Here is an 11,739-nt window from a genome sequence, read left to right as displayed (position 1 = left end):
GAAGTGAACACTTAAACAAAAAGACAATCGACAGTTCCGTAAGGTACACGGACTATACAAAAAAAATAATAATAAAACAACTGCCCACAACCTACAGGAAAAAACAGGCTGCCTAAGTATGGCTTCCAATCAGAGACAACGAAAGACACCTGCCTCTGATTGGAAACCACACTCGGCCACACATAGAAAACGAACATATCCCCTCTAAATAAACCAACCCCAAAACACACAAAAACAACACCCCCTGCCACGCCCTGACCATACTACAATGACAAATGACCCCTTTTACTGGTCAGGACGTGACATCTACAACTAAATGTACAACAAACATGCCCCAAAAAAGGCTGCATCTTATGTCTGGTGTTCCAATAACATTTACAAACAACTTGATATAAATTGTACATTTAAATCATCACTTGGGAGTATAAAAATCCCTTTTGACGTACAGTGCTTTGCAACAAACAATTTACCGCTGGTTTGGTGCTTGTTCACTGGGACGATTCCAACAAACATCCTCCCTCGGGAAGCCAGCTACGCAAACCAGCCAATAAGATGCCGTGTTGACAAAAATAAAACCAAAAACCCATTGGCTTAACAATAAAGTAGCAAGGGGAATCAGCAATATAACCCTGTTACACCTGGGTAAAGAAACACGGTTGAAGTTTTCATCTTTAATCAGCCCAAAAAATCGGCCAATTTCTAAAATAGACATTTCTGTGAACATTTCTGTGTAACTATGTACGTTTTACTTGTGAACATTTAATATAAAAAATATATTCTCAAGATGGGTCAATTTGTTTGTCGATGTGCCATTTGAAAAACAATGCGTATATTGGAGTAACCTTAATTTGGGTTAAGACAAGTAACTATGAGTAAGGACAAACATCATGATAAGCTTGTTGAGTTTGAATAAGACATCCGATTAACACTTTGCATTTATAACGGGTTGTTTTACAATATCTACAAAATAACCAAATAATTGATCGTCCTTTTAATTGTTTTTTTTACCCATTCAAGGCGCTCGGCAAACGCGTCATCATACTCCCTCTTCTGATTGGTCGGGTAGGCGGGCCTTCCGACTTTGTAGCTGTGGTAACTAGTGACAACCCGCCAAACGCCCGGTGCCCTTTGTCGACAACGATTTCCTCTCTTTGCAATTTGAACGTTTTAGAGGAAATTATTCACAATGGGTAAAAAAGAAGAAGAGGAAATCATAAGAATTGCGAAGAAGATGGATAAAATGGCGCAGAAGAAAAGCGGGGTGAGGTGTTCTGACATGAATGGATTGGCTCCCATTATTTTTGGCTGGTGTTTGCGTTAGCATGCTAACGCTAAACTAGCAAATGGAGTTCAAAACCTAGACACACATAGCTAACTAGCTAGCAGTTGTCGTCCTATGGTGTTGAATGTCACATTTGGAAAAAATATTGGTCTTACTGGCTCTTCGTAGTCGTTTAACATTAGCTAGTTCAGTGGTGCATGGTAGTCAAACGTTATTGTGATGTTAGCTAGCTAGCTAACTAAGCAAGTAACTAGCTAACTAAGCAAATAACTAGCTAACTAAGCAAATAACTAGCTAGCTAAGCTAACAACAGTTAGCTAGTTATGTAGTTGCTAAGATAGCAGGTCATTGAAGTAGGGTTTACGTGCCAGTCGGAACTAAGAAACTGAAATAAATACATAACACTTAAACAAATAAACTTTCCAAATTGCACAAACATATACCGCAGTTGGATTATACATTAAAAAAAAATGCAAAGTACGGAACTAAACACACAGGTTTAAGAAAAATAAACAAATAATAATGAAAAAAGACTAGAAATAAAACACTTTAGAAACGTCACAGTGGTCTTATATACATTCAGTTATACAGGTCAGGTTGTATGATGCAATGACTTTAAGGGAATTTTTGTTTTTAATAAGGGGGTAGGCTTAAGAAAATACAATACTAATACAGTAATACAATGAAATTATTGACCAAGAAATTGAAATCATTATCATCTTGGAATAAACCAAATTTGACATCCTTGACTGTGAAATTGGCAATATTACTCTCCTATATTACTCTCCTACAATCTAAACTAGTTGCCCTCAATCTCACCCAAATTATCATGGAACCTACCATGTACAAATCCGTAAACTCGGGCACCCTCATAGATATCATCCTGACCAACCTGCCCTCTAAATACACCTCCGCTGTCTTCAATCAGGATCTCAGTGATCACTGCCTCATTGCCTGCGTCCGTAATGGGTCCGCGGTCAAAATACCACCCCTCATCGCTGTCAAACGCTCCCTAAAACACTTCAGCGAGCAGGCCTTTCTAATTGACCTGGCCCGGGTATCCTGGAAGGAGATTGACCTCATTCCGACAGTAGAGGATGCCTGGTTATTCTTTAAAAGTGCCTTCCTCACCATCTTAAATAAGCATGCCCCCATTCAAGAAATGTAGAACCAAGAACAGATATAGCCCTTGGTTCTCTCCAGACCTGACTGCCCTTGACAAGCACAAAACATCCTGTGGCGTTCTGCATTAGCATCGAATAGCCCCCGTGATATGCAACTTTTCAGGGAAGTTAGGAACCAATATACACAGTCAGTTAGGAAAGCCAAGGCTAGCTTTTTCAAACAGAAATTTGCATCCTGTAGCACAAACTCCAAAAAGTTCTGGGACACTGTAAAGTCCATGGAGAATAAGAGCACCTCCTCCCAGCTGCCCACTGCACTGAGGCTAGGAAACACTGTCACCACCGATAAATCCACCATAATTGAGAATTTCAATAAGCATTCTTCTACGGCTGGCCATGCTTTCCACCTGGCTACCCCAACCCCGGTCAACAGCCCTGCACCCCCTACAGCACCTTGCCTAAGCCTTCCCCATTTCTCCTTCACCCAAATCCAGTCAGCTGATGTTCTGAAAGACCCCTACAAATCAGCTGGGCTTGACAATCTGGACCCTCTCTTTCTAAAATGATCTGCTGAAATTGTTGCGTCCCCTATTACTAGCCTGTTCAACCTCTCTTTCGTATCGTCTGAGATCCCCAAAGATTGGAAAGCTGCCGCAGTCATCCCCCTCTTCAAAGGGGGTGACACTCTAGACTCAAACTGTTATAGACCTATATCTATCTACCCTGCCTTTCTAACGTCTTCGAAAGCCAATTTAACAAACAGATCACCGACCATTTCGAATCCCACCGTATCTTCTCTGCAATGCAATCTGGTTTCCGAGCTGGTCATGGGTGCATCTCAGCCACGCTCAAGGTCCTAAACAATATCATAACCACCATCGATAAGAGACAGTGCTGTGCAGCCGTCTTCATCGACCTGGCCAAGGCTTTCGACTCTGTCAATCACCACATCCTCATCGGCAGACTCAATAGCCTTGGTTTCTCTAATGACTGCCTCGCCTGGTTCACCAACTACTTCTCAGAGTTCAGTGTGTCAAATCGGAGGGCCTGTTGTCCGGACCTCTGTCAGTCTCTATGGGGGTGCCGCAGGGTTCAATTCTCGGCTGACTCTTTTCCCTGTATACATCAATGATGTGGCTCTTGCTGCTGGTGATTCTCTGATCCACCTCTACGCAGACGAAACCATTCTCTATACTTCTGGCCCTTCTTTGGACACTGTGTTAACAAACCTCCAGACGAGCTTCAATGTCATAACTCTCCTTCCGTGGCCTCCAACTGCTCTTAAATGCAAGTAAAACTAAATGCATGCTCTTCAACCGATCACTACCCGCCCGACTAGCATCACTATTCTGGACGGTTCTGACTTAGAATATGTGGACAACTATAAATACCTCAGTGTCTGGTTAGACTGTAAACTCTCCTTCCAGACTCACATTAAGCATCTCCAATCCAAAATCAGATCTGGAATCGGCTTCCTATTTTGCAACAAAGCCTCCTTCACTCATGCTGCCAAACATACCCTCGTAAAACTGACTATCTTACCGATCCTTGACTTCGGCGATGTCATTTACAAAATAGCCTCCAATACTCTACTCAGCAAATTGTATGCAGTCTATCACTGTGCCATCCATTTCGTCACCAAAGCCCCATATACTATCCACCACTGGGACCTGTACGCTCTCGTCGGCTGGCCCTCGCTTCATATTTGTTGCCAAACCCACTGGCTCCAGGTCATCTGTAAGTCTTTGCTAGATAATATCTCAGCTCACTGGTCACCATAGCAGCACCCACCTGTAGCACGTGCTCCAGCAGGTATATCTCTCTGGTTACCCCCAAAGCCAATTCCTCTTTGGCCGCCTTTCCTTCCAGTTCTCTGCTGCCAATGACTGGAACGAACTGCAAAAATCTCTGAAGCTGGAGACTCATATCTCTCTCACTAGCTTTAAGCACCAGCTATCAGAGCAGCTTACAGATTATTGCACCTGTACACAGCCCATCTGTAAACAGCCCATCCAAATACCTCATCACCATATTGTTATTTATTTTGTTTATATTATTTTTCTTATTTGCACCCCAGTATCTCTACCTGCACATTCATCTTCTGCACATCTATCACTCCAGTGTTAATGCTAAATTGTAGTTATTTCGCCACTATGGCCTATTTATTGCCTTACCTCCCTAATCTTACTTCATTTGCTCACACTGTATATTTACTTTTCTATTGTATTATTTGACTGTATGTTTGTTTTACTCCATGTGTAACTCTGTGTTGTTGTATGTTGTCGAACTGCTTTGCTTTATCTTGGCCAGGTCGCAATTGTAAATGAGAACTTGTTCTCAACTAGCCTACCTGGTTAAATAAAGGTGAAATAAATAAATAAACATCTGATTATAATAACATGCCTTTCACCAGCAGTACAAGACTAGAAGGAGATACAGTACATTCGGGAAATTTTCACACCCCTTGACTTTTTCCACAGTTTTTTACGTTACAGCCTTATTCTGAAATTGATCAAATTGTTTTGTTTTTCTCGTCAATATACACACAATACCCCATGATGACAACAAAAACGGGTTTTTAGACATTTTTGCAAATGTATATAAAAAATGAAAAAAAGTTTTTTGGCTCCCGAGTGGCGCAGCGGTCTAAGGCACTGCATCTCAGTGCTAGAAACGTCACTACAGACCCTGGTTCGATTCCAGGCTGTATCACAACCGGCCGTGAATAGGAGTCCCATAGGGCGTCGGGCAATTGGCCCAGAGTCGTCTGGGTTTGGCCGGGGGTTCGGCCGCCATTGTAAATACAAATTTGTTCTTAACTGACTTGCCTAGTTAAATAAAGGTTATATTATTATTATATATTTTTTAAACCACCTTTGTCAGCGATTACAGCCTTGAGTCTTCTTGGGTATGATGCTACAAGCTTGGCAACACCTGTATGTGGGGAGTTTCTCCCATTCTACTCTGAAGATCCTCTCAATCTCTGTCAGCTGTTTCTAAAAACCTGTTTTTGCTTTTTTCATTATGGGGTGTTGTGTGTAGATTGATTGAGGAAATATTTTTATGTAATCCATTTTAGAATAAGGCTGGAACATAACAAATTGTGGAAAATACTTTCCGAATGCACTGTATCCTCAAACTTGATGCATCCTTCCTCTACCTAACCCCCAGTATGATGTTGTTGCAGCACCAACCTGCCGACCTAAACTAGAATATCTGTGCTCAACCTAACCCTCACTTTGTTGTTGCAGGTAGGGGCACTGGACCTTCTGAAGGAGCTGAGGGCTGTACCAATGACTCTAGAATTACTACAGGTACTGGAGGGAGCTGAGGGCTGTACCAATGACTCTATAATTACTACAGGTACTGGAGGGAATAAGGGAGGGAGCTGAGGGCTGTTCCTATGACTCTATAATTACTACAGGTACTGGAGGGAATAAGGGATGGAGGGAGAGATGGAGTATGCTGAGGGCTGTACCAATGACTCTATAATTACTACAGGTACTGGAGGGAATAAGGGAGGGAGCTGAGGGCTGTTCCTATGACTCTATAATTACTACAGGTACTGGAGGGAATAAGGGATGGAGGGAGAGATGGAGTATGCTGAGGGCTGTACCAATGACTCTAGAATTACTACAGGTACTGGAGGGAGAGATGGAGGGAGAGATGGAGGGAGAGATGGAGGGAGAGATGGAGTATGCTGAGGGCTGTACCAATGACTCTATAATTACTACAGGTACTGGAGGGAATAAGGGATGGAGGGAGAGATGGAGTATGCTGAGGGCTGTACCAATGACTCTAGAATTACTACAGGTACTGGAGGGAATAAGGGATGGAGGGAGAGATGGAGTATGCTGAGGGCTGTTCCAATGACTAGAATTACTACAGGTACTGGAGGGAATAAGGGATGGAGGGAGGGAGAGATGGAGGGAGAGATGGAGGGAGAGATGGAGGGAGAGATGGAGTATGCTGAGGGCTGTACCAATGACTCTAGAATTACTACAGGTACTGGAGGGAGAGATGGAGGGAGAGATGGAGGGAGAGATGGAGGGAGAGATGGAGTATGCTGAGGGCTGTACCAATGACTCTATAATTACTACAGGTACTGGAGGGAATAAGGGATGGAGGGAGAGATGGAGTATGCTGAGGGCTGTACCAATGACTCTAGAATTACTACAGGTACTGGAGGGAATAAGGGATGGAGGGAGAGATGGAGTATGCTGAGGGCTGTACCAATGACTCTAGAATTACTACAGGTACTGGAGGGAGAGATGGAGGGAGAGATGGAGTATGCTGAGGGCTGTACCTATGACTATAATTACTACAGGTACTGGAGGGAATAAGGGAGGGAGCTGAGGGCTGTTCCTATGACTATAATTACTACAGGTACTGGAGGGAATAAGGGATGGAGGGAGAGATGGAGTATGCTGAGGGCTGTACCAATGACTCTATAATTACTACAGGTACTGGAGGGAATAAGGGATGGAGGGAGAGATGGAGTATGCTGAGGGCTGTTCCAATGACTAGAATTACTACAGGTACTGGAGGGAATAAGGGATGGAGGGAGAGATGGAGGGAGAGATGGAGGGAGAGATGGAGTATGCTGAGGGCTGTTCCTATGACTATAATTACTACAGGTACTGGAGGGAGAGATGGAGGGAATAAGGGATGGAGGGAGAGATGGAGGGAGAGATGGAGGGAGAGATGGAGTATGCTGAGGGCTGTACCAATGACTCTATAATTACTACAGGTACTGGAGGGAATAAGGGATGGAGGGAGAGATGGAGGGAATAAGGGATGGAGGGAATAAGGGATGGAGGGAGAGATGGAGGGAGAGATGGAGGGAGAGATGTGTCGGGGTTTAGAAGTAGTGAACTCTATTCTCTCTCCCTCTACTGAACCCATGTCTCTCCTGCAGCCTAACGTTGGTCTCTCCTCTCCAGTCCACTAGGATTGGGATGTCGGTGAACGCCATCAGGAAGCAGAGTACCGACGATGAGGTCACCTCTCTGGCCAAGGCCCTTATCAAGTCCTGGAAGAAACTCCTAGGTTAGTGGATCAGTACTATTCTACATGTAACCTGGTCCCATCTGTTAGTGGATCAGTACTATTCTACATGTAACCTGGTCCCATCTGTTAGTGGATCAGTACTATTCTACATGTAACCTGGTCCCATCTGTTAGTGGATCAGTACTATTCTACATGTAACCTGGTCCCATCTGTTAGTGGATCAGTACTGGTATAGACTGCCTAACACTCAACCTCTCTGACCAAGTCCTGGAATAAACTCCTTGGTTAGTAACATATTACTAGTTTACATCCTGGTCCCTTCTATCTTCTGGTCAGTTATTTAGTTAGTTTTTTCCCAGTATGGTGGTAGTTACTCATCCTCTACTCCTCGGTTAGTAACTCATCATTACTAGTTTAAACGTTATCGACATGTAACACATTTCAGCTGGATTTACTTGTACTTGTTGTGGGGACTCCAGCACTTCCTGAGTACTACTCCTCTACCTGAATGTGAAGTTACACCCCTCTGAATAAGCCCCAGGTGTAATGTCAGATCCTGTATTTTCATTGGACGGCAGATGAGCCAGGAGGTGGAGACAAGTCGTTAGAGGAGAAGAGGAAAGAGTCGTCAACACCCACCAGTCTGGTGTCTCCGACCCAGGGAAGTCCTGAACCCCGGGAAGAGAGGTACATAGTTACTACAACTACACACTACTCTACTACTACACTACCTCTTCAGTACGGCGTCTCCCACCCAGGGGCAGTCCTGAACCCCGGGAAGAGAGGTACATAGTTACTACAACTACACACTACTCTACTACTACACTACCTCTTCAGTACGGCGTCTCCCACCCAGGGGCAGTCCTGAACCATGGGAAGAGAGGTACATAGTTACTACAACTACACACTACTCTACTACTACACTACCTCTTCAGTACGGCGTCTCCCACCCAGGGGCAGTCCTGAACCATGGGAAGAGAGGTAGCTAGTTACTAATACTACTACTACTACTACTACTACTACAACACACCTACTACTTACTACTACAACACACCTACTTACTACTACTACAACACACCTACTTACTACTACTACAACCTACCAACTTACTACTACTACAACACACCTACTTACTACAACTACTACTACAACAACCTACTTACTACTACTACAACACACCTACTTACTACTACTACAACCTAACAACTTACTACTACTACAACACACCTACTTACTACAACTACATCACACCTACTACTACAACACACTACTACTACAACACACTACTACTACTACGTCACACTACTACTACTACAACACACTACTACTACTACATCACACTACTACTACTACAACACACTACTACTACTACATCACACTACTACTACTACAACACACTACTACTACTACATCACACTACTACTACTACTACAACACACTACTACTACAACACACTACTACAACACACTACTACTACTACATCACACTACTACTACTACAACACACTACTACTAATACATCACACTACTACTACTACTACAACACTACTACTACTACAACACACTACTACTACTACAACACACTACTACTACTACAACACACTACTACTACTACTACAACACACTACTACTACTACAACACACTACTACTACTACAACACACTACTACTACTACAACACACCTACTACTACTACATCACACCTACTACTACTACAACACACTACTACTACTACAACACACTACTACTACTACGTCACCAGTACAGTGTCTTCCTCTCATGGACGGCATGGAAGAACACCAGTAGGCCAGTGACTCAGCCCCTGTAAAAGGGTTAGAGGCAGAGACTCCCAGTGGAGAGAGGGGAACCGGCCAGGCAGAGACAGCAAGGGCGGTTCGTTGCTCCAGCCTTTCCGTTCACCTTCACAGTCTGGGCCAGACTATACTCAATCATAGGACCTACTGAAGAGATAAGTCTTCAATAAAGACTTAAAGGTTGAGACTGAGTCTGCGTCTCTCACATTGGTAGGCAGACTATTCCATAAAAATGGAGCTCTATAGGAGAAAGCCCTACCTCCAGCCGTTTGCTTAGAAATTCTAGGGACAGTAAGGAGGCCTGCGTCTTGTGACCGTAGCGTACGTGTAGGTATGTACGGCAGGACCAAATCGGAAAGATAGGTAGGAGCAAACCCATGTAATGCTTTGTAGGTTAGCAGTAAAACCTTGAAATCAGCCTTAGCCTTGTAATATGATCAACATTTTTGGTTCTAGTCAAGATTCTAGCAGCCGTGTTTAACGCTACCTGAAGTTTATTTAGTGTTTTATCCGGGTAGCCTGAGAGTAGAGCATTGCAGTAGTCCAGCCTAGAAGTAACAAAAGCATGGATTAATTTTTCTGCGTCATTTTTGGACAGAAAGTTTCTGATTTTTGCAATGTTACGTAGATGGAAAAAAGCTGTTGAGACGACTGTACAACCATCCAGATTAATTGTCAGATTCAACAGAAGATCTCTTTGTTTCTTGGGACCTAGAACAAGCATCTCTGTTTTGTCCGAGTTTAAAAGTAGAAAGTTTGCAGCCATCCACTTCTTTATGTCTGAAACACAGGCTTCTAGCGAGGGCAATTTTGGGGCTTCACCATGTTTCATTGAAATGTACAGCTGTGTGTCGTCCGCATAGCAGTGAAATTTAACATTATGTTTTCGAATGACATCCCCAAGAGGTAAAATATATAGTGAAAACAATAGTGGTCCTAAAACAGATACTTGAGGAACACCGAAATTTACAATTGATTTGTCAGAGGACAAACCATTCACAGAGACAAACTGATATCTTTCCGACAGATAAGATCTAAACCAGGCAAGAACTTGCCCGTGTAGACCAATTTGGGTTTCCAATCTCTCCAAAAGAATGTGGTGATCGATGGTATCAAAAGCGGCACTAAGATCTAGGAGCACGAGGACAGATGCAGAGCCTCGGTCTGACGCCATTATAAGGTAATTTACCACCTTCACAAGTGCAATCCATGCTATGATAGGGTCTAAAACCCAGACTGCGTTTCATATACATTATTTGTCTTCAGGAAGGCAGTGAGTTGCTGTGCAACAGCTTTCATTTTTTTGGGAGGAATGGGAGATTCGATATAGGACGATTTTAGTTTTTTACATTTTCCGGGTGAATGTTTCGGCTTTTTCAAGAGAGGCTTTATTACTGCCACTTTTAGTGAGTTTGGTTCACATCCGGAGGATAGGGAGCCATTTATTATGTTCAACATAGGAGGGCCAAGCACAGGAAGCAGCTCTTTCAGTAGTTTAGTTGGAATAGGGTCCAGTTTGCAGCTTGAAGGTTTAGAGGCCATGACTACATTTACATTTTTACATTTAAGTCATTTAGCAGACGCTCTTATCCAGAGCGACTTACAAATTGGTGCATTCACCTTATGATATCCAGTGGAACAACCACTTTACAATAGTGCATCTAAATCTTTTAAGGCGGGGGGGGGGGGGGGTTAGAAGGATTACTTTATCCTATCCCAGGTATTCCTTAAAGAGGTGGGGTTTCAGGTGTCTCCGGAAGGTGGTGATTGACTCCGCTGTCCTGGCGTCGTGAGGGAGCTTGTTCCACCATTGGGGTGCCAGAATGTGTATCTCTTGAATGTGTCAAGAGATACAGGATTAAAAAACTTGAGGGTCCTGGCAGTTCTGTGGTGACTCAGGACAGTCGAGGTTTTTATGCAGATTTAAAGAGGAGTCCGTAATTTGCTTTCTTATGATGATGATCTTTTCGTCAAAGAAGTTCATGAATTCATCGCGAGCTGAAGTCAAAGCCATCCTTTCTTGGGGAATGCTGCTTTTTAGTTAGCTTTGCGACAGTACCAAAAAAAGACATTTTGGATTGTTCTTATTCTCCTCAATTAAGTTGGAAAAATATGATGATCGAGCGGCAGTGAGGGCTCTTCGATACTGAACGGTACTGTCTTTCCAAGCTTGTCGGAAGACTTCCAGTTTGGTGGAGCGCCATTTCTGTTCAAATTGTCTGGAAGCTTTCTTCATGCCTCGGGTATTTTCAGGGAGCTAGTTTCTTGTGACATGTTTTTTGTTTGTTTTTAGCGATACGACTGCATCTAGGGTATTACGCGAGGTTAAATTTAGATCCTCAGTTAGGTGGTTAACTGATTTTTGTCCTCTGACGTCCTTGGGTAGGCGGAGGGAATCTGGAAGGGCATCTAGGAATCTTTGGGTTGTCTGAGAATTTATAGCACAGCTTTTGATGATCCTTGGTTGGGGTCTGAGCAGATTATTTGTTGCGATTGCAAACGTAATAAAAT

General features: G+C 43.3%; 1 protein-coding gene across 4 annotated transcripts in view; it reads left to right on the top strand.

Annotated features, from left to right (window-relative positions):
• Nucleotides 1-1,068: 1,068 nt before the first annotated feature.
• tcea1 (transcription elongation factor A (SII), 1) overlaps nt 1,069-11,739 on the top strand; it is a 34,198-nt gene continuing 23,527 nt past the window's right edge. Inside the window, exons 1-4 of one of the 4 annotated variants that reach the window (XM_045714294.1) lie at nt 1,069-1,261; nt 5,658-5,720; nt 7,350-7,455; nt 7,995-8,103. In XM_045714294.1, coding sequence (XP_045570250.1) covers nt 1,187-1,261; nt 5,658-5,720; nt 7,350-7,455; nt 7,995-8,103 — 353 coding nt within the window. In that variant the 5' untranslated portion in view covers nt 1,069-1,186. 4 annotated transcript variants of the gene reach the window in all.

Source organism: Salmo salar, chromosome ssa03 (genome assembly GCF_905237065.1).
Source record: "Salmo salar chromosome ssa03, Ssal_v3.1, whole genome shotgun sequence".
In the NCBI taxonomy this organism is placed as follows: Eukaryota; Metazoa; Chordata; class Actinopteri; order Salmoniformes; family Salmonidae; genus Salmo; species Salmo salar.
The sequence above is the reverse complement of the archived record's forward strand: the minus strand, read 5'-3'. Positions and strand labels throughout refer to the sequence as shown.